Source organism: Henckelia pumila, chromosome 2, assembly GCF_033568475.1.
Source record: "Henckelia pumila isolate YLH828 chromosome 2, ASM3356847v2, whole genome shotgun sequence".
Taxonomy (NCBI): domain Eukaryota; kingdom Viridiplantae; phylum Streptophyta; class Magnoliopsida; order Lamiales; family Gesneriaceae; genus Henckelia; species Henckelia pumila.
In genome coordinates, this window is record NC_133121.1 from 56,297,075 (window position 1) to 56,321,998 (window position 24,924).

Genomic DNA, 24,924 nt, shown 5'->3' on the forward strand with positions numbered 1-24,924 from the left:
GTGAAATCTATACCTCTAGACCATTTTTCTCTGATTGATTATTCCTGAAAGTTGTGTGCGTGCTATCTAAAATCATCTGATTATTTATTTTATTGCAAAATTCTCAAAGTTTGATTTTCTAGATAAAGTTTAGACTATTCTAATTACAAGTACTAAATATTTTCATTTTAATCCCTGAGGGATCGATATCTGATTTAATCACTATATTAAAACTTGACACTCGTACGCTTGCGAGGAATTTTCACAAGAAGTTTTTGGCGCCGTTGCCGGGGAGTAAATTTTTTATTATTTTTTAGTCTTGTTATCAATTAGTCTAGATTTTAATTTAGAGTTTTTTTTTATTTTTGAAGTTACTAATTAAATTCTTCTTAATTTTTATTGCAGTCTATGCGACGATCTCAAAGTTCTAATTCTCTACTTTTTGATCCGGAGATCGAGCGCACTGCACGTGCTCTGAGAAGAGAGAGAAGAGAAGAAATTAATAACATGGCTGAAGAGAATGTGAATCAAGCTCCCTTGGTGCCAATTAGAGATCATTTCAGGCCGACGATCCAGGCTCATTACTCTGGAATAGCTCGAGGAACAATCAATGCCAATAATTTTGAGCTAAAGCAGGCCTTGATCAATATGGTTCAATCGAACCAATTTAATGGGAGTGTCACAGCTGATCCTCACTTGCATCTCAAGACTTTTTTAGAAATTACTGATACGGTAACATTTAACGGTGTTCCTGAGGATATTATTCGTTTACGCTTGTTTCCGTTTTCTCTCAGTGATCAAGCCAGAAGTTGGTTGCAATCACTGCCGCTTGGAAGCATCACTACTTGGGAGGGGATGGCAAAAAAATTTCTTGCTAAATATTTTTCACCTGCCAAGTCCACCCTGTTGAAGATAGAGATCAGCACGTTCCGGCAGCTAGACACTGAACAGCTCTACGAGGCGTGGGAAAGGTACAAAGAATTACTTAGACATTGTCCTAACCACAATTTTGCAGATTGGGAACAGATCGAGTGGTTTTACAACGGATTGAATGCGCCTACAAGGATGAATGTCGATTCTGCTTCTGGAGGAACTATTTTTGCAAAGGACCCCGCTCAAGCCTGTGATATGCTGGAACAGATGACGATAAACAGTTTTCAATGACCATCTGAGCGTGTGGGAGTCAAGAAGCCAGCTGGATTGTATGCAGTAGATCCTCTCACATCTATCACGGCCCAATTATCTGCACTGACTACACAGGTAGCTTCTTTGAATAAGATCACTGTTGCAGATTCCATTGGAGTTGAAGGATCACATAACCCAAAGGAAGTTAATTATATCCATCCTAATGGCTACCGAGGTTATGGAGCATACAGAGGTAATCCTATTCCCAATAATTTTCACCCTAATTTGCGGAATAATACAAATTTTTCATATGCTAACAATACTAATAAGGGTGATGGTAAGCCATCTTTGGAGGATGTGGTTAGTACTTTTGTGCAGGAATCAGGTAAGAGGATGACGAGAACTGAGTCTCGCCTTGAAAGTTTGGAGACGCACATGGCCAACATGGGCGCGGTGTTGCAATCCATGGAGACTAGCATTGGGCAGTTGGCGAATGCACTAAAGGATAATAACAGAGGCCAGTTTCCGAGCAACACTGAGGTAAATCCCAAAGATCAGTGCAATTCCATAGAGTTGCGGAGTGGAAAAGAAGTTGAAGTCCAAGCACCTGAGGTTGAAGAGAAGGAAGTCGAGAAGAAGGAACCTGAACTGGAGCCGAAACCGATGTACAAGCCTCCACTTCCCTACCCGCAAAGGTTCAAGAAGAAAGCGTTGGATGAGCAGTTCTCCAAGTTCTTGGAGATTTTCAAGAAAATTCACATCAACATCCCCTTTGCTGATGCGTTGGAACAAATGCCAAACTATGCAAGGTTCATCAAAGTGGTGATGTCCAAGAAGAGGAGGCTGCTAGAGAACGAGGTGGCGAGCTTAACTGATGAGTGCAGTGCCGTGATTCAAAATAAGATGCCACAAAAGTTGAACGATCCAGGGAGTTTTACTATTCCTTGCACAATTGGTTCTTCTTATTTTAATAATGCACTTTGCGATTTAGGAGCTAGCATTAATCTAATGCCTTTGTCTGTTTTCAGGAGCTTAGGACTTGGTAAGGTGAAGCCCACAATGATTGCATTGCAGTTGGCTGATAGATCTATAACATATCCGCTTGGAATCATTGAAGATGTTCTGGTAAAAGTAGATAAATTTATTTTTCCTGCGGATTTTGTTGTGTTAGATATGAAGGAGGATGCAAATATGCCCCTAATATTGGGGAGACCTTTCTTGGCCACTGCCGATGCCAAGATAGAGGTGAAGAAGGGTGTGTTGTCGATGGGTGTGGACGGTAAGAGTGTAATTTTTAATATATTCATGAAGTCATCTAACACCCCTATTGAAAAATTGTGCTTGATAGAGCCGATTATGAAACTAGAGGGATGTCAAAGAGCCGATATTGAGGTTGCAGTGTCGAGTTCAACAAAGAAGACCACGAAAAAGAGAGCAAAATTTAAAAGGCGGTTCGTGGAATTTATTTGGCGAGTAAAAGAGAAAGGAAAGATCTAACACCGGTGAAAGTCGGGCTGACGACTTTAAACCAAGCGCTACTTGGGAGGCAACCCAAGCATTTTCTTTTATTTTATTTTATTTGCATTTATTTTCAGTTTATTTAATTTTTGTTATTTAACTGTTTTAAGTTTTTTTATTTTCAATTTTTGAACTTAATTTTTCTTAATTTTCTATTTTTTTCAGGCTCCAAAAATCTTAAATTCGAGCAAGCGACGCGCCCGCCCTATTAATCTGAGGGCCCGCGCCATTCCCTGAAAGAAAATGGTATTGATTTGCGAACTAGAGGCGTGCCCGCGCCACTTCTCTCGAGCGTCCGCGCTCTCTCTACGCCAACAGCAATCGTCAAGTGTGCAATACCAAGCGCTATCGCGCTTCCGAGCTATGCCATCCATGTGCTAACGTGCCAACAAAGAGCGCCATCCCTTGCGCTATCGCTTACCCCAACTGCGCGCCCATCAGCGCTAACGCGCATCTCAACTGCTCCCACAAGCACTATCGCGCTACGTCAACCGCGCAAACCCGAGCGCTATCGCGCATCTCAATGGCGCACTACTTAGCGCTATCGCGCAACATATGAGATTTAAAAGCCCATACTACATCTACTCCTCCCAGACTTCAGAAATCACGATCTCTCTTTCGAGTCCCTCTCTAAATCTCACATTCTATCACGATCATTGTAAATTTTCCACTCAACAAAATATCACCATCTCTAGGATTTTGATCTTCATATCAAGGCTGATATTCCCACAATTTGTCTTGCTCCTTCTACGCTCGTCGAGAAAGGGGAATTTGGAGGATTTGGAAAATTTTCTTCTTGAACGGTACAAAAGCTGAAATTTTATCTATTACATTTGATCCGTGATAAATGTTGTGATTTGAGGCTATTGGGTTGTCTGAGCTGTGGTGTAGAGTACGTTTGATGCAGTGAATTTCTATATCATTTTCTTTGTGCCTACCAAGTGTTTGTTTAATTGCTTGGGTTGTATTTGAACGTTGCTGGAATTGTTTGGAGTTTAGTGCATTGTTTGAGGCATTTGATTTGAGTTGAATTATTGAGTTACAATGCCACCGAAAACCAAAGGAAAGGGTGCAATTTCTTCGTCCTCTGCTGGTTCATATGATAGACAAAGATTTTGGAATGCCACTGCAGATGAGTATTGTTTTGATGTAATGGAGATAGGGATGCACAAAGAAAGGGGAATGAGCTTGAGAGATTGTAATGCTCCGGCTTTAATTGAAGCTAAGAGAAGAGGTTGGGAGACATTTGTTAGGAGTCCACCAGATGCTATGCAAATTTGATGGTCAAAGACGTGAATCTAAAAGTTCAAGTTCGAGGAAAATTGGTGCCTTTTGATAAGAGTATAATTAACAGTCTCTATGAAATGCCGGATTTGGACATTTCAGATGATGAGTATGAGGTATTTAAGAATGAGTCATATCCAGATAATATTGTAATTCAGACTTTTTGTCATGATGGGGCGGAATGGAAGAGGAATGCAAAGGATGAAGCTGTTACATTTCCATCCATCTTTCTTAGAAGAGAAGCGAATAATTGGCATGAGTTTGTGGCTGCCAGAATTTTTCCATCTGGGCATACATCCGATGTGACTAAGGTTAGAGCTGGTCTTGTGTACTGCATTGTCACTGGAAAATCTGTTGATGCTGGGAGGGTGATTCAGGAGTCTATTATTGCTGCAGTTAGGGATTCCTCGACTATCAGTTTACCCCACTCGTCTTTGATTACTCAACTTTGCCGGTTAGCTGGTGTTGTGAAGGATGATACGGAGCAGATTCTTCCAATTCGAGGTCCTATAAGAATTACTGGTGCACTGAGACGGGACAAGAAGAAGAAAGCAGCCAGTACTTCTGAACAGGCAGCTGAACCACCGCAGCCCTCTGAGCCACTACCACACTTTGAGCCAGAACCTTCCCATTTTGAAGGACCTATGTCCTTACCGACGCATCCGGCCACTGAGTATTCTACTCGTGATGATTCTACGGCCGTGCTTGCTCAGATGAAGAAGCAGTGGAAGATGATGCGAGCACATATGACATACATGCATGACTTCACTGCCGCTCTCGCCCAGAATTATCCGCACACTATTGTGCCTTATCCACCTCCTCCGCAATGGTCTTCTGATGATACTGCTGTTGTTGCACCTTCTTTCCATGGAGATGATGATGATGACGCCGAGTCCTGATGCTCGGTATCGAAGGTATGAGTCCCTTGTTCTTTTATTGTTTTTAATCATTAGGGACAATGATTATATTAAGTTTGTGGGGGTGAATCAATGTATGATTTAGTTGTTTAGTTGGTTGATAGTTTATAAGTTGGACTTTATTGTATGCTTTATAGATAAAATTTTTGTTGAGTTTAGTTGTTGTGTTAGTTGAGTTGAGTTTAAAGAAGTCAAGAAAGAAATGGATGCATGGCTGATAAAAAATTTTTGTGCTATAACTGAAATCCATGATTGTCTGCCTATTTGAAAATTATTTTTGAAAAAATGGAACCAAGTGAATAAACAATTTCCTATATACTCTGTGATTAATACTTGAATCTGATTTTTGAGACATACAGACATAGATATGATTGAGGCATTGTTTGAAATTTTGGGCCTAATTTTCATTGAATTTATCCTTAGTTGCAGATTTGAGCCTACACGTATATTAGTACATTGAGGTACGAAAAAATATGAATTTTTTGTGAAAATCATCGTTTACTGCTGATGATTATTTTTTTCTGCACTGATTGATATTTGTATGATTTAATTGTGGATTGAGACTTGTCTAGAACTAGTTTGAACACTCTTCGAGGCGAAATACGGGCAAAACTGTGATTAGAGATGATTTAGGCGATTTTTCTGAATTCGTTTGAGCCTTTCAAGCTACCTGTAATGAATGTTATCCCTAGTACCTTGCTTGAGCTTTATTGAAAATCGAATGGCATGCGTGTAAACGTGTGAATAAACCCCCATTCGTCATTATTTCAAGGTCCTACATTGACTACCTGAATAGCTTATACATTAATTCATACCTTTAAGGGAGTAATTTGAATGCTAAAATGTTTTATGCTCCTAGTTTTTATTTGTGAAAAATGGAATGGTGTGGTGGATGAATTGAAAAGATGAAAAGAGGTAGTAGGAAAAAAAAATGAGTTGTAAAAGTTGTGAAAGAAAGAAAAAAAAAATTTGTGAAAAAAGTTGAAAAATCAATGAAGTGGAAAAATAAAGTGTGAAATTGTGAATGAAAAAGGAGTCGTAATTAGAGTTTGATAAAATTATAAATTACTCCTTATTTTTGAATTCTTATCATTCGTTTGTAGCCATGAGCCAGGCCTTACATTATGAGCCAATTAAGTCCTATTGACCGAGTCTCAGTTGCCCAATATACTAGTGGAGAAGATTTGCAAGAATTTAGCCTATGAACTGTTGATTGACGCTTTTAATGATTATGAATTTTGATCGAAACACGCACATACTATTATTTTTCGCATTTACCTATTTGTGAGTGTTTTTGATTTATATCCTATATTTGATCCTATGCTATCCTTGAAAAGTCCTCATGATCTATGAATGTTTGAATTGAATTTGGAGAAGGGTGTTTTGAACTTGAGTTGCGGAGATTGTGAGTTTATGCGGTTATTTTGTTATGACTGAAACTTTCAAGTGTTAGTAGGTTGGATGGGATTGGATTTGAAATTTTTGAAATCATTGCAGAGGCCATTGCTCCATAATATTTCTTGACTATTCTTGTTGGTTTTTGGAGAATGAGTTTTTGGAAGTTATTGTTTTGAATTGTTTTGCTCGGGACTAGCAAAAGTCTAAGTTTGGGGGTATTTGATAAGTGTATTTTATACACTTGATTTATATATGATTTTAATTGTTAATTATTGGTTTCGAGCAGATTTATGCTGTGTTTTGTTGTTTTTGTGTTCGTAGGGAATTATGAAGAAATTAATTGAAAAGTAAAAATTAGTGGAAGAAGAAGAAAAAGTTGGAGAAAAGAGAAAAGAAAAGAATAAAAGAAAGAAGAAAGGAACGTACAGAGATTGAGAAATAGTGTTGGGCTTTCTTTAATGGGCCAATCTTTAGCGCTTGTTGTTAGCGTCTATTCAAGAGCAATCGCGCTAAGTTACTGAAGACTTGAGAATTGATATTTCGAGACAAAGGCGCGCCCGCGCCTTCACTTGAGCGCCCGCCCCGTCGCTGTGTTTTGGAAATTTTATTAAATCGGGAAATTTTTATGGGCTTGATTTTGTGGGCTTTTGTGCACGCTATAAAAGGATTTTTGTCAGACTTGAGAAAGGGAGGAGAGCCGCCACACACATCCACTACAGATCAGAGAATTAATCGTGAGATTTTGCTGAGGATTTCTGGAGCTCAATTGAAGAACGAAGACGGAGTTCGATAGTCCAGACATGGCGTCGACGACGGATTTGATTTCTTACTTTTTTTTTATTCTGAATATGTTTGGATTTTTGAATATGAATTGTTTTATTCAAAATTTTATTATGAACTAATTTTTTAAAGTCTAGAGGTCAGATGGAACCTGGTGTAGACACTTTCATGAATTTTTGATTTTACTGAATTGAGTTTCTTTTAGATTAATTATTTTTTCTAGAATTGATTGTCTTTTCAATTATCTGATCAATAATTGATTTGTTATATTTATTTGAAATCATTGCTCGGGAGAGGGGATTTTGAATAGGACAGTAGAAACTACACTGTTAATTATTTATACAGCTCGGGAAAGTGTATGATTTTAACAGAGATTTTAAAAAGAACATTGTTTTGTGATAGATCACTGCGATAAATTCTTAATAGGAATATTGGAATTGAATTGTAGTTGATAAACATTATTTGTTGCTCGGGAGAGGGAAATAATAAACTTAAGTGTTCTTGGCTATTAATTGACTGAAATTCATGAAGATTAATTATTTAGGATTGAATTTTGTTGAAACCAGGTGAAATCTATACCTCTAGACCATTTTTCTCTGATTGATTATTCCTGAAAGTTGTGTGCGTGCTATCTAAAATCAACTGATTATTTATTTTATTGCAAAATTCTCAAAGTTTTATTTTCTAGATAAAGTTTAGACTATTCTAATTACAAGTACTAAATATTTTCATTTTACTCCCTGAGGGATCGATATCTGATTTAATCACTATATTAAAACTTGACACTCGTACGCTTGCGAGGAATTTTCACAACAGTGGTGATGCTAAGTGGACCACACACATCTGTATGGATCAAATCCAACAGTCATGTTGCCCGCTCCACATGGCCCTTAAAGGGAATTTTCGTCATCGTTACTTTTAGACAGGGTTCACAAGTAGTAAGAGAATTAATATCAAACATATCGAACATGTCTTCTCCCACTAGCTTGTTCATCCTTCTTAAAGATATATGACCTAATCGAGCATGTCATAAGTGTGCCGGATTTAGAGTATCTTGTTTTATTTTGGATATTGTTGATATCTCTTGGACATTATACATAGGAATATCTTTTAATTTTAAATTATAGAGATCGTTTTCCAATTGTCCTGTACCAATTAAACATTCATTCTTGTAAATATCGCAAACACCTTTGCCAAATAAACAAGAATATCCATCTTTATCAAGCATAGAAATGGAAACAATGTTTTTCACCAAATCTGGTACAAACAAAACATCTCTCAAATTTAACTGAAAATCATTGTCCAACAATAAGTAAGCATCTCCAATAGCTTTGGCAACAACTCTTGCCCCATTGCCCATCCTCAAAAGGTCTCAACTTCCCTGAGTCTCCTACTTCTTTCCATCATCTGTAAATCATTACAAAGATGTGAGCCACAGCCGGTATCCAATACCAAAGTAGTAGAGTTAAGTGAAATGTTCACTTCAATGTAGAACATACCTTTTCCAGAACCAATCTGGTCAAGATATTCCTTGCAATTACGCTTCCAATGTCTAGGTTTCTTGCCGTGATGACAAACGTCATTAGTCTTGTTAGCCTTAACTGGTGTGGCTACCACAACGAGACTCGGAACTTGCCTCTTCAAGGGTACATTCTTTTTGGGAGCATGGAAAGAATGCTTCTTTCCCTTCCCACGTGGTCTATTCTTTGAACCAGATGAAGATCCCACATAAAGAATCGGATTCTCTTTCTTGATTGTGGATTCAAACGTAACAAGAATGTTAACCAACTCCTCAAGGTTTGGATCTAACTTGTTCATGTTGAAATTCACCACAAAAGGATCAAATGAGCTAGGCAGTGACAAGAGCAACACGTCTATGGTCAACTCAGTTGGTAGCACAAGATCCATGCTAACGAGTTTCTCCACGAGCCCAATCAACTTTAAGCCATGCTCATGGACCGAAGCCCCATCTCGCATGCGCAAAGTGATTAGCTCCTTGACAATCGCATGTCGAAATGGGCGTGTTTGTTCACCAAAGAGTTCTTTGAGAAGCAAATGAATGTCAGCAGCATGCTTTGCACTCTCAAAACGTCGTTGTAGCTCATCATTCATAGAAGCCTGCATATAACACTTGGCTTTCAAGTCATGGTCACACCAATCCTTGTAAGTTTGTAGCTCCTCAGGACTACAATTAGTCGGTGCCTTATCAGGGGGCGACTCATTAAGTGTATATGCAATCCTCTCCGAGTTCAAGACGATTTTCAGATTTCTTAGCCAATCGAGGTAATTTGGACCGGTCAGTAAATGTTTGTCGAGTATTGCAGATAACGGATTGCGAATTGATGACATTGTCAAAAACATTGTACTGAAAAATAATAACAGATAAATGTCAATGACTATTTTAAAAATATTTAATAAGATATAAAGTATGGACTTTAACTTTATAAATTTTTACTCCCACTATTTTGACATTTTCACAACCCTCTAGTGAAAACGGGAAACTCCTTTCCTCAGTAGGTACATAAGGTCCAATTAGCCAATCATGATCCCAAATAATATCAGCCAATCACAATTTCTAAAAGGTAGTTTCCAATTGCATCTCCATGCAACCCTTACGTAAACTTTTGTCTAACGCTTGATTAGGACCCAATAATATGACGTCGTTCATCTTTACGTGTCAAGCCTTACCCATCGATATCGAACCATAATGGACGGTCGTCATGAGTTCCCCCAATAATATGAGCCAAAGTCATGGGAGTTCCACGTAGTTCACATCACCATGTCAATGGATGTCACAGCTTTCCGGCATCCAAGCCCCCCCAATAATATGAGCCGAGCATTGAATACGGGTAGCGTTCACCATGCATCCATTGTCGATGGAAGACATGGAAATTATAAACAAATTTATAATTCCCCTTTTCGGGCTTGATATAAATTTTGAATCTAATTCAAAATGAGGGTTTTTAATTTTGAAATGGTCTCATCGTTAATTTTAAAAACTCGCCATGTTTATCGTATGTTTGCCGGATTCATGCAACTTTGTTATTATAAAATAATAACGCACATACTCATTATTTATAATATATCATGCATATATTATAAACAGTAATTATTGCATTTGCATCCCATGCATTCCCTAGGAATTGGACCTAGGCCTGTGTTTGGCTCACACGGGCTGAATAGTTTTGGGACGATTGATCATCTTCGGGCTTGATATAAATTTTGAATCTAATTCAAAATGAGGGTTTTTAATTTTGAAATGGTCTCATCGTTAATTTTAAAAACTCGCCATGTTTATCGTATGTTTGCCGGATTCATGCAACTTTGTTATTATAAAATAATAACGCACATACTCATTATTTATAATATATCATGCATTTATTATAAACAGTAAATTAACAAAGATGATCAATCGTCCCAAAACTATTCAGCCCGTGTGAGCCAAACACAGGCCTAGGTCCAATTCCTATGGAATGCATGGGATGCAAATGCAACAATTACATAAGCTTCCAATATTTACATGTCTTGGTTCTTCATAATTCATCATGACCCACCATCTTCCAATCTTGAACTTCCACTATCAAATATTTTACATTAAAATATCCATGACAAATAGGGATACATCTCATGGGGTGGGAACGGGCCATAAACCAAGCCCACTTTATAATTTGATAATTATTACAACCATTCAACACAAAATATCCTAGCATACACCTAGAAAATTGATCCTGAGCTTTTGATCATCCTTCATGCATAATATCACGTATCATACATCATCAATTAATTATCTCAATAATCAATTGATCAAATATTATATATTTTGGTTCAATCACTAACCACCACAATTATAAATTAAATTAACAAAATAAACAAACACCTTTGTTTACTTTCTAATTAATTTATTTATAATCGAATTTTTTGTAAATCACCATTTACTATAAATAATCAAAGTCCCACTTTAATTATTTATTTTATGAGAAAATACACAATTTCAAAATTTCAATTTTTCATAAAAATATCAACTTTTACAATCTCAACAGCTTAGGGCTTATGACACTTGGATATCACAAAACACCTTTAGAAAACCAAAGTCGTCATAGTCGTTGTCGGAGCACCGTTGCCGGATTTCGGCCAACCCCAAAAAAAAAAATTTATTAAAAGAGGGCTGCCCCTGCTGCCCAAAATGGGCAGCAACATTTTATAAAAAAAAAATTCCAAAAACAGCCCCAAATTGATAGATCTTGATTTTCTCATGCGGTTAGAAATTGACCTCAATATAATATCCAACAAATGCTACACAAAAGATTAACCTAGGCTCTGATACCACTGTTGTTGATCGCTTAACTCGTGCCCGGAAACGCAGCAAAAATATAAAATTTTAAACAAAAGAGATCCGATCACTTGTGTAGCATTCAAAATTAAACAACCATAGAGTGTTTAGAAGTTTTACCTATCAATCTCAAAGATTAATTTATGGCTCCAACCAAGTTCATAAACAACTAGGCTCTTGAAGTGGTAGACACTATCTACAAGATTACAAGAGCACACCTTGCTCAAAATGGATTCAACACTTCAAGCCTTCGAATTAGGTCCACGACTAGACGATCTAGATCCGCTCTAAATATGCACTAGAATATTTAAAGAATTTTGCATTGAGATTTTCCTTTTCTTCTTCCTCAAAAATTTGAAAGAAAACTTGGAGAATTTCTTGTGAAGTGTTCGGCCACTTCTATGTATATTGGAGTGTGTATATTATTCATAATAATATATTAATGATCAAGGATTAAATGGATACAATTAAATCATGCATAGAAAAATCCAAAGCTTTCATGGAAAATTGCACTCAAAGCCTTTAACCCTTTACATTCCCACACACACATATATGATTATATAATATATATAATCATATATATATATATACACGTTTAATATATATATATATATATATATATATATATATATATATATATATTCAAATGGCTTTTGAACTTAATTTAATTAATTATTAAACCTAAACTCATTTAAGTTTAATCAATTAATTAAATTCAACTTGAACTCATTCAAGCTCACTAGCAAAAATAATTAAATAACACTATTTTATTTTGAGCTCTACAAGACTCAATAGTGTTTAATTAATTCAACACTTGAATTAATTTAATCAATTGAACTTAACAAAATCTACTAGTGTAAAATTAATTCAACACTTGAATTAATTAATTAAGTTCAAAATAATAGTTTAGAAAATCAACATTTTCACCAACTAATTATTTTAAGTCAACTTTTAATCTTGGAACACATTCACAAATTAAAAGTTACTTTTCCATTTATTCTCCAATTTAGAATTCAAACTTCTAATTTATTTTACTAATAAACTCCTTTATAAGTTGTTCAACACATTCAACTTATTTTAATCTCAACGGGATCTATAAAGCTAGTACTTGTGTAACCCTCAATGGTTCACTGATACAACTAGCAGTGGGTTCAAATCTCCATGTGATTCGGGATCAACAAGTCCCTTATATGAGCATACCTTATTTAGCTCAATTTTTATTGATCAGCTCCTTGATATTAAGAACGTCAGAAAACTCAAGTCTGATAGTACCCAACCAGTCATGTTAAACGTCTAGCAGCATTGCTTACATGACTCCCTAGGTATCAAATGATAGTGCCTGCAAGAACCAATCAATTATGGTTAGCGTACAGTATGGTCCCTTGAACTCATATATCCCGATCGATTCGACAACCATTGGTTTATCGAGAGTTGTCATCGAATCGATAACTATGTGTCATGCCGTAGTTGCATCGAAGGTGTAATTCAAGAAACCCCTTTCTTAATTATCACCTACTCTGATCAGAGATTTCAAGCTACGTATGCATGAGATCACATAGGATATCCATACCCTTAGGTAAGCGGTGAATCCCCGACTACAATGCATTGACTCCTATATGTTTTGTCACAACACCCAACATTGCCACCTGACGACCCCAGATGAGTCGGTAAACAAGTCAAAGTGAAGCACTAGCATATAGAGTCTCCATGTTGTCCCGGGTCATAAGGACTAATGGTGTACAACCATAAACTAGGACTTCTCCACTCGATAAGTGAGAACCACTTGGAAAATCTTTTAGGGAGGGTTGTTCATTGCACTCTACAAGGAGCATCTATTTGCATGCTTGGACATCTCCATGTCCCCTACCAATGAAACATGATACTCACATCGCAAATACTAGTCTCAAGCTCGAGCAGCCTTTATCCTTCTTTATGGCGGCTGAATCGACTAGGAACAGTTTATAATATACAGTATTCCAAATATGAGTTTCATGATAGTCATCACATGACCATATCATATTCTTTCTACTATTTGTATATTCAAGGGCTTTATCTATGAATCTTGCATGGGTATACAGATAAATATTTGCCAAATTAAATAATGTCAAATATTATTAAAATAAATATTGTCATACAAGAGTTCTTTCAAGGACCATCGGCCAACACATTGGCTCGACGAGCACCTACTCTAACAAGAAGGGTACATATAAAGACACGATTGAAGGTGAAGATACGGGGTTATATACGAAGAGGAGGGAAAGGTGATTTGGTGAGGTTGAATTATAAGGGGAAGTATAGTTTTGGACAATATGGAGAAGGGAGGAATCATAGATCTAGGGATTTACGTTGGAGAAGAGGAAAATATGAAGGAAACAAATTGGGTTATATTCCCCGACAATGGCGCCAAAAACTTGTTGCAAAATTTACGCTCGCAAGCACACCGTTGTCAAGTTTTAATAAAATGTGAATAGAGTGTCGATCCCACGAGGATTAAGGTTGAAAATTATTAAGTACTTGTAATTAAAATAATCCCAATTTTATTTAAAAAATCAATGTTTGAGAAATTTGCTGAAAAATTAAATAAGCAAGAAACTTTTGCTAGCACTCACACAATTTCCAAGAAATATAAATGAGAGAATAATGGTCTACAGGTTCAGATTTCACCTGGTTTCGAAAACAACTACTCCTAATTAACTTATTTTCATGAATTTCATTCAATTAATAACCAAGAATACTTAAGTGTATTATTTCCCTCTCCCGAGAAACAAATATTATGTATCAACTAAGATTCAATTCCAATATCCCTATTAAAAGTCTAATCTTAATGATATGTGTAAAACAATGTTCTTCCTAAGGCTCCCTTAAAGTTATACACTCTCCCCAGCTATGTAAACAATTAACGGTGTCATTTATATTGGTCCTATCCAAAATCCCCTCTCCCGAGCAATGATTTCGAATAAATATGACAAATAAATTTATGGCCAGTAAATTGAAAAGATAATCAAAACTAGAAAAACAATTAATCTAAGGGAATTCAATCCAATAAAATTAAAAACTTGTAAAAGTGTCTACACCAGGTTCCATCATCCCTCTAGACTAATGAAATTTAGTTCAAGATCAAACTTGAATAATACCAAAGCATGTTTATAAATCCAAACATGATTCAACAATCAAAAAGAGAATTTAGAATAGAATAACAAAGATGTGTTCGCTCTTCCGTGTCCGGTTGATTGGCCTTTGTCTTTGTTCCAAGTTGTTCTTCACACCGATTACTCGAACAAGCTCTCAATTATTCAGATTTTGTTCTCTCAGTTTTTCTGTGTATTGTGCGGCGGCTGATAACCCTATTTTTGTCCCAAAAACTCCTTTTTATATGCCCCAAAATCGTCCAAGATAAGCCCAAAATCATCCCAATGTTTCCTTCTAAAATCAAACTCTGAACTTTTCAAAATCGCGGTAGCGTGGGCGCGCATCTTGGCATGCACGGGTGCGCATAGCTCTCTGACCCAACTCTTCAAAAACAACAACAAATAACGCATAATTTTGCTCGAAACAAAGCAATTAATTATTAATCTCATATGCAAATTAAATGCACAAAATGCACTTATCAAATTCCCCCAAACTTGAATGTTTGCTAGTCCCGAGCAAAACTAATCAACACTAAACTCCAAAACTCAATATACTCATGCAATCAACAAGACGATCAAGAAATACTATGGAATAATGGCCTCAGCAATGATTTCAAAAAAAATAATTTCAAACGAGAGTTAAATAAAAGTACATGTTGTCCTAGTTCAAATTCCCGCAACACAATTTGTTTATCATGCCACTTCTTTGTGTGTTCTTTATAGATCTTGGCATTCTCATACGCTTCATTGCGGAACTCATCGAGCTCATTCAATTGTAATTTCCGCAACTCCCTAGACACTTCAAGATCCACGTTTAGATTTTTCACAGCCCAAAATGCCTTATGCTCCAACTCTAATGGCAAATGACAAGCTTTTCCATACACCAACCTATATGGTGACATCCTGTAGCGATCCAACCCAGATCCACTACCTAATCAGAGTTAGAGCATAATGAAGCATCCATTTAAAATATATTTCTGCGGAAGACTTAAATAAAAACTGACCGGCAGAATACAACCGGTTAAATAAACCAATATACAACCCAATCGAATTACAAATAATCCTAAGGGTAAATAACATACAGCAAATCCTGTTGTCTACAAAAGTCACTGGCCTCTCCAAGCTCCTGGTGCTCAACCCTGCACCTACACCTGCCCCGTCGAATGGGGTGTCCAGATGCACACAAAAGACTAGACGTGAGCTCTAAGCTCAATACAAAAGCACGGGTGAACATACAAACATGATGCATGCAAATGACATGGTATCCATATCTGGGATAACTTTATACAACTGCTCATAATGGCGCCTAGGAGATGAGTGGTACAACCCGAGAATCAAACCCTACGTACACTGCTCATTCCTATCGGACGTAGACCGTGTCTTATAGATGTCAGTGCCGGCTAACCCATCGGTCGCTGGGTGCTCGACATCAACCGTCTAAACAGGGCTGAGCGGCCCTACATGGCTCATCTCAAAACATGGACAGGCACAATATGATATGCACATGTTGTAGAATAATATGTCACACAATGAAACACATAAGCATGCAAACCCACTAGCTATCTCAGTCAGTACTTACATACCTTACTACAGGCGGTCCTAGCAATCCCACTCTAGGTTCCAAGCCTATCATCAACTCTACAACACCTTTATTTTTTTTTAGTATTTTAAGGAACATAATTAAATTTCACTTTCCTCGTGGGAACGATCCGTACTCTCACTACTACATAATTTATTTATCTGATTTGAGTTGGGTAATTTGGGCGCAACACGACTGAGCGTTACCAAATTTTGGCATCGTTGCCGGGGGCGGTGTTTAATTTATTGTGTTCTAGTTATTTTTTAAAATCTCATTTTCTTTTCTTTTCTTTGTTTCTAGTACTCCAGTCGTTCATGCATTCAGGTGACTCTTCAGAAGAAGAATTTCCATACGATCCGGAGATATAAAGAATTTTACATAGGCAAAGGAGAGAAGCTCATAAGAGACAAGAAGAGGACGAATGCTTGGTTGAAAATCCTGGGGAAGAGATGGCTGCCAACACAAATCTGAGCCTGAGACAACTGGGCACTCTTGATCTAAATCAGCAATCTTTATGCATTACTTTTCTTATTCTAGAAAATAATGCTACATTTGATATAAAATCCGGATTAATTCACTTACTGCCTTCTTTTCATGGTCTCACAGGTGAAGATCCTCACAAGCACTTGATGAAATTCCATGTGGTATGCACGAGTATGAAACCCCATGGAGTAACAAAGGAGCATATCCAACTGAGATTCTTTCCTTTCTCTTTGAAGAGAGCTGCAAAGGATTGGTTGTACTATTTACCCTCTAGATCCATCACAACCTGGATTGAAATGAAGAGGATTTTTCTGGAGAAGTATTTCCCAGCTTCTAGAGCAGTGAATATCATGAAGGAGATATATGGAATCAAGCAATTTACGGGGGAATCACTGCACGAATACTGGTAGCGGTTCAAAAAGATGTGTGCTAGCTATCCACAACATCAGATAAGTGAGAACCTTTTAATTCAATATTGCAATGAAGGTTTGTTACCTCATGATAGGAGTATGTTAGATGCGGCCAGTGGAGGAGTTTTTGTGGACAAAACTCCACTACAAGCAAGGAACTTGAGCGAGAACATGGCTAACAATTCTCAATAATTTGGCACAACCAGAAGTGATCATGCACCTAAGTAGAATAATGAGGTAAATGTCTCTTCTCTTGAGAAACAATTGATTGAACTGACGGCTCTTGTGCGTCAAATGGGTGTAGGGAATGGACAGACTGCAAAGTCATGTGGAATTTGCGCTTCAATGGGACATGCAACGGACATGTGTCCCACACTTCAAGAGGAGTCGATCGAACAGGTGAATGCTACTGGCGGATTTCCTGGACCACCACAGTGGAAGTATGATCTGTATTCCAACACATACAATCCAGGTTGGAAGGATCATCCAAATCTTAGATATGGAAACCTTCTGGCGAATCAACCTGGACCTCAGGCACAACCGCATAATCAAGCTTATAGGCCGCCATATCCTCCACAACAGCAGCGTCCTCAAATTCCAGCAACAGGTGAGTTTCTTGAAAATATAGTTAAGGATATTGCAACTAATACTCTGAATTTTCAACAAAAAACTCGAGCAAGTATCCAGAATTTGAATAACCAGATGGGACAGCTCGCTACTGCAATCAACAAGTTGGAAGCGCAACATTCCAACGCTTTACCATCTCAAACAATTCCGAACCCAATGGAGAATGCAAGTGTGATTACTCTAAGGAATGGGAAGGAGTTGAAAGTCAAGGAGAAGTTAGTTGATGCTTTTTCAAAGAAGGAGCAAAATGAAGAGCTTAAGGTAGATGATAAAGAAGCAACTCAGGGAGAAGCGCAGAAAGGTAAGTTCCCTCCTCTCTCTGAATATAAACCTGTAGCCCCTTTTCCCTTAGCACTTAAGGAATCTAGGAAAGATGAAGGGATTAAGGAACTCTATGATACCTTTCTTAGATGTGAGGTAAACATTCCATTGCTAGATTCTATTAAGCAGGTACCTCGCTATGCGAAGTTTTTGAAGTAATTGTGCACTGCAAAGAGAAAACAGACATTGAAGGGATGTCAGAAGATAGAGTTGGGGGAAAATGTATCTGTTGTGATCCAAAGGAAATTGCCTGCAAAATTCAAAGATCCAGGTATGTTCTGTATCTCATGCACCATAGGAAATGTTAGACTATAAAAGGCCATGTTAGGTCTAGGAGCATCGATCAATGTTATGTCGTATTCTATTTATGCATACTTGAAGCTTGGACTTTTGAACAAAACTGGAGTTATAATACAGTTAGCTGATAAATCTAATGCATACCCTAGAGGAGTAGCAGAAGATGTGTTAGTGAAAGTAAATAATTAGGTGTTTCCTACTGATTTTGATGTACTCGACATGGAAAATGGTGATCACAATAGTTCAATTCTGTTAGGCAGGCCATTTTTTAAAACGTCGATGACTAAAATTGATGTTCACAGTGGCACACTTACTATGGAATTTGATGGTGAGGTTTTAAAGTTTAATATCTATGATGCCATGAAATTTCGTAACAGTGATGATTGTGTATTTTCTGTTGACATTGTGGATTACTTGGTACAAGAGTGTTTTGAGCATACAGGAAAGGACGAGCTAGAGGTGGCTACTATAGCACCCAGTCAACAGGACGATGATGGAATTGGTTTCAATGAAGAAGTGGAAGAGATTGTGACAATTCTGAATCGTGCCCCTGAACTACCTCAATCAGGTAATCGTGCTTACCTCTCTTTACCAATTTCTAATACTCGGCATCTTCCATCTATTTTGCAGGAACCAGTTATTGAGCTGAAAACATTTCCCAAGCATCTTAAATATGTTTTCCTTGGAGAAGGATAAACATTGCCAGTTATCATCTCTAGAAGTTTGGAAGCCGAACAAGAGGAGCAACTTGTCAATGTTTTAAAGGAGCACAAGAGTGCTATAGGATGGACCATAGCAGACATCAAGGGAATCAGCCCTTCGACATGCATGCATAGAATTCTGATGCAGGAAGGAGCAAACCCCTTGCGTCAGCCACAAAGGAAATTGAACCCACCTATGATGGAGGTGGTGAAGGCCGAAATTTTAAAACTCCTTGAAGTTGGAGTAATTTATCCAATCTCTAACAATCAGTGGTTTACCCCAGTCCAAGTGGTTCCCAAGAAAACCGGGATTACTGTGGTGAAGAACAAGGATGACAAATTGGTTCCCACCCACATTCAAAATGGGTGGAGGGTTTGTATAGACTATAGAAAGTTGAATGCCGAAACCCGAAAGGACCATTTCTCTTTTCCCTTTATTGATCAGATGATTGAACGATTAGCGTGTCATTATTATTATTGTTTTCTTGATGGATATTCTGGATATTTTCAGATTGCAATTGCACCAGAGGATCAAGATAAGACGACATTCACTTGCCCATTTGGCACCTTCGCTTACCGGCGTATGCCCTTTGGACTCTGCAACGCACCGGCCACATTCCAACAGTGTATGGTTAGTATTTTCTCTGATTTTACTGAGCACATTTTAGAAGTCTTCATGGATGATTTTACTATCTATGGTGATTTATTCAATAAATTCTTGTAACCCTTGTCCTTAAGCGGTGTGTCGAAACCAACCTAGTTTTAAATTCCAGAAAATGTCATTTTATGGTTGGGCAAGGTATTGTTTTGGGTCATGTCGTCTCATCTAAGGGAATTGAGGTAGATAAAGAAAAAATTGATATTATTCGGTCTTTACCTTATCTCACTTGTGTGCGGGAAGTGCGCTCTTTTCTTGGTCATGTAGGTTTTTACAGGAGATATATCCAGGACTTTGCCAAGATCGCATCTCCCATGTGCAAACTATTGCAGAAAGATGTCACGTTTGAATTTGATGAGTCCTGCAAAACTTCGTTTGATAAACATAAAGACTCATTGACTTTAGCACCTATCATCCAACCACCTTATTGGAGCAAACCGTTTGAAATCATGTGTGACGCCAGCGACTATGCGTTAGGAGCGGTATTGAGACAGAGAGTTGGGAAATCATCGCATGCCATTTACTATGCCTCGCACATACTCAACGATGCCCAACGGAATTATTCCACCACTGAGAAGGAGCTCTTACCTGTAGTCTTTGCCTAAGAAAAATTCAGGTCTTGTGTTACTTGGTGCTAAAGTTATTGTTTATTCTGATCATGCAGCTCTTCGTTTTTTGATGGCGAAGAAGGAGGCAAAGCCAAAATTGATAAGATGGATACTGCTCTTGAGCGAATTTGATGTGGAAATCAAGGATAAAAGAGGAACCGAGAATCGAGTGGTTGATCACTTGAGCCGTCAAGTTCACATTGATGAGGAGCTGAGCTTGCAAGAGAAGTTTCCTGACGAGCAACTATTTTCGGCGAGCATGGTATTACCATGGTACGCAAATAGTTACTATTAGGTTTCCCTCTTAATTTTCCAAAGCGTAAAGAGATAAGGTCAGAATCGATGCTAAGTACTTTGTGTGGGATGACCCATACTTGTGAAAACACTGCGCTGATCAAGTTATACGAAGATGTGTATCTGAGAGCGAGGTAATTCCTATCCTCACGTTTTGCCATTCGTATGCTTGTGGTGGGCACTTTGGAGCAAAACGAACAGCAAGGAAGGTGTTATACTATGGATTTTTCTTGTCATCCATATTTCGAGACGCTTACTTTTTTCTGTAAGTCGTGCGCTCAATTCCAAAAGACAGGTAATATATCCCAGCGAAAGGAGATACCTCAGCAACACATTTTAGTTTGTGAAATTTTTTATGTGTGGGGCATCGACTTCATGGGATCCTTTCCTAGTTTCTATGGATTTATTTATATATTACTTGCTATGGATTATGTCTCAAAGTGGGTGAAAGCTAAGGCCACCAGTACTGATGATTCAATAGTGGTTGCAGAGTTTATCAAGCATAATATTTTCTCTAAGTTTGGGATTCCAAAAGCCATCATAAGTGATAGAGGAACGCATTTTTGCAATCGTACTGTGGCTAGTTTGTTGAAAAAGTACCATGTAACTCACAAGATCTCCACTGCATATCATCCGCAGTCCAATGGCCAAGCTGAAGTTTCGAATAGAGAGATTAAATCTATCCTAGAGAACAGAGTGAATCCGACGAGGAAGGACTGGAGCTTGAGACTGGGTGATGCTTTCTGGACCTACAAAACTGCGTACAAGACGCCAATTGGAATGTCCCCATACCGGCTGATTTTTGGGAAACTGTGCCATCTGCCAGTGGAATTGGAGCACCGAGCCTATTGGGCAATCAAAAACTTCAATATGCAGATAGATGAGAGCGGAGAGCATAGGAAACTACAGTTATAGGAGCTGGAAGAAATACGCAATGAGGCATATGCCAGTTCCAAGATTTACAAGGACAAGACAAAGGTATTCCATGACAAGAAGATCTCCAGAAGGGAATTCAAAGTCGGTCAGAAAGTCCTTCTCTATCACTCACAACTTCGGTTATTCCCAGGTAAGTTGCGTTCCAGATGGATTGGCCCTTTTGTTGTTACTAATGTGTTTCCTCATGGTGCAGTTGAGATTCAGAGCTTGGAGACTTCAAAGATATTTAAGGTGATTGGACAAAAATTGAAACACTACTTTGAAGGAGTCCAAGAGAACGAAGGGGAGGACGCGCATGATCTACAACTCGATGCTCTGCTAGAAATTGAATAAATCACAATATACAGTCGAGCTATAGACTGTCAATTTAGCGCTGACTGGGAGGCAACCCAGTGTTCTTCTTATTTTCCTTATTTTATTTTCAAGTTTTATTGTTCATTGCATGTTTTTATTTCGAATTTTGAAAAATTTTAAAAATAAGTTTTTGGTTCGCTCGATCGGTTAAAAGTCACCGATCAAGCGAAAAGGTCTCTGGAGTGCGGGATTTTTGAAACTTTTGTCTTGCTCGATCGGTCATATTTTACCAATCGAGCGAGAATTTCTTTGCCCTCTTAAATTTTTATTTTATTTTTTAGCCCGCTCGATCGGTCACTTTCTACCGATCGAGCGAGACTCCTGCTGAGGCGATTTAAATCGCAATTCTCCCCTTTCCCCTCTCTTATTTTTTTTCCCTATTTCTTTTCAATCCCTAAATCCCCAAAACCCTTCACCATTTTTTCTCATCAAATTCCTACTCAACTCGCAGGAATCACTACTTCATCTTCGGTTATCATCTCCGTCTTGCTGGGATCTCACGCATCACTTCTGAATTCGTCCGGCCACCATCCATATCGCGAGCTACTATGCCCCTGTTCTGTCGAGAAGCACCAGTTGTCATACTTTTGTCCCGCCGTGAATTGCCGGTCCTCTCTATCTCGCCCTGACCTCGGCATCTCTCAAACACCGCTCTTCTTCATCATCTCTGCCGTCCTTGCAACTCGCCCTCTCTTGCCACCGATCTCCTCTCAACATCTCACCGGCCTTTTTCTCTGATTTCCGTCCCCCTTCATCTCTCGCACCTTCACCGCACCGCCAATCTACATCGAATCATTATGTCGGCCAAACGGGGTCTTCACACAGGGGAGTCTTCTATTCAAAGAGCCGTGACACCCGTGTCATCACAAGGTCTTGCTGGTAAGTTCGTCACTCAAGAGGCACGTGATAGGTATGATCATGCCAAGGTACACCGCTCTCCTATCCCCGAACGCAGAATTGAACTCCATTTTTCTGATAGCGAGATTTATCGTGTTATTGCACAACGTGGTTGGGAAATATTTTGTAAAAAACCTAAAGCTGCTATCGTCCCAATTGTGCGTGAATTTTATGCAAATGCTGCGGAGAGAACCGATGGGAAAGCCTTTGTTAGAGGCAAACTGATTTCTTTTGAGGCGAATGAGTTAAATACCCTACTTGAGACTCCGGACGTCGATGACAGCCTTTATCAAAGTCTCAAGATAGACCCAGATTTGGACGAGATTATAGCCCAACTGGCCTACGATGGTGCTTCATGGCATGATCCTGTCTCTTCCCAATTTTTTTAGGAGCATTATTTGAAATTAAACCCGGCTACTTGGTACATCTTCCTGACCAAAAGAATGATGCCCATATTGCATACAAGTGATTTTACCCTTGATTCTGCCTTGCTTCTCTACGCTCTTGATTTGGGTTTACCGATCAATGTGGGCCACATGGTACATAGTGAGATCCGACAATCGATCTACTCCTCCGCGTTGGGTCTCTACTTTTCGATGATCATTTACACACTGTGTATCCGCGCCGGTGTTCCAACGTGATCCAATGAGGAATGGTTGCAACCCATGCGTCTGGTGGATAAAGCCGTTGTTGACGCCAAAAAAGCCTACCGGGTCAAGAATTTTGTGAAGGATGGTCAAGTTTCTACTATTCGTGCTCCTACTCGTGCCACTCAGCCTTCTCGTCGCACCACTACTGAATCCGTCCGTGAATTGACTGCCTTTGCCCATCACCAAAATGAGTTCATGGCTGCCACCACTGCGAATATTCAAGCTATGGATTCAATCATACGAGGCATGTCTATGAGGCTTGGCCTTGATCCTGCCACGTTGCCGCCTGCTGTGCCGTTCCCGCTCCTTTTCCAGCTCCAATATGTCAACCCTGTCATTCCACCTAAGATCGAAGAGGACGACAATGCCAACAATTAAACCAGGGGAGTTCTGTTTTACATTTGCATCGCATTGTCATTTTGTTATGTGTGTTTTTGTGTTTGTGCTTTTGTTTCTGAATCATTGAGGGCAATTTTTTAGCTAAGTGTGGGTGGGCGGTGCATTAATTGTTTCATATTTTATTTTGTATTTGTTTTTGTTGCGTATTTTCATATAGTTCATGAAAATGTTTTGTCGTTGTTTCATGTTTGTTTCATATGCATAAGTAGATGATGATTTCTAGCCTATGATGATGAAGTTGGAAAAACATGAAATTTTTGTGAAAAATGTTTTCTCTTGATTGGACATGAGAAACCATAGGTTGAGTAGTGAATATTTTTTAGCACGCATGTTTAACCGGTGAATTGTAGCGATGTATTAGATTATGTTGATGTATGTTGGACCATTGCACGGCAATAGGTGTTTGTGGAACTTGATAGTTTCTTGAATCTTGATGATCTTTTTGATATGACATATACGATCTTGGGCGCACCTGTTAAATTAATTTTTGTAAATTTTGAAAACGAATAAAATGAATGAAATTAACTCCATCCGGGTTGAGTAAGAGATTAAAATCCTAATCTTCTTGCTCTTGACTAAGTATGCGGATAAAATTGGGTTAAATGTTTTTTTAAAAAAATTAAATAACAATTCCATCCGGGCTTGGAAGTGATTGAAATTCTAGTCACTAGTCCATAGCTAAGTTTGCGGATCCAATGGGATTGTAGTTCCATCCGGGCTATAGACGAGGGGTTTGAAATTCGAATCCTAACCTAGATATATCTAAGTATGCAGGTAATTATTGGGACTCTAAAAATGTCGGGTGCAAAATCCGACGGTGTGTAATTATATCTCAAGAGAGTTGTGTTGTGTTAAGATATTGTTTAGAGGAGGGTTCTTGATGGTGAAACATTACACTGAATTGTTATAGGTCGGCGAACAATTTGAAACTATATCTTTTGAAGTTGCATGTAGCTGGGGTAACATGGCACACACACACGTTCACATTCGACTGGAGGTGTATCATGGAAAATCGAGAGTAGTCGTAAGCTGTTTTTGTGTGTGAAACTTCTTTGAGGCTATGATATGCATGATTCTTCCTTGCTTATGTTTTTGTTATGTTTTATGTTGTATTATTGTATGACTTGCTCGAGGGCGATCAAGGATTAAGTGTGGGGGAATTTCATAGTCGTGTTTGTGTTGCATATTTTATTGTCATTTTACTGTTGTTTTGCATGCATTTATATGTTTTAATTCAGTATTTTGTTCGTA

The 24,924-nt window shown here is 38.3% G+C and overlaps 1 protein-coding gene across 1 annotated transcript; it reads left to right on the forward strand.

The window, feature by feature from the left end:
• Window positions 1-17,225: 17,225 nt before the first annotated feature.
• LOC140877636 (uncharacterized) lies at window positions 17,226-20,140 on the forward strand. The gene is made up of 7 exons (XM_073281174.1): window positions 17,226-17,538; window positions 17,608-17,859; window positions 18,009-18,150; window positions 18,554-18,744; window positions 18,883-19,121; window positions 19,389-19,458; window positions 19,803-20,140. The coding sequence occupies exons 1-7, from the start codon at window positions 17,226-17,228 to the stop codon at window positions 20,138-20,140; spliced, it is 1,545 nt and encodes a 514-aa protein (XP_073137275.1).
• The last annotated feature ends 4,784 nt before the right edge of the window (window positions 20,141-24,924 follow it).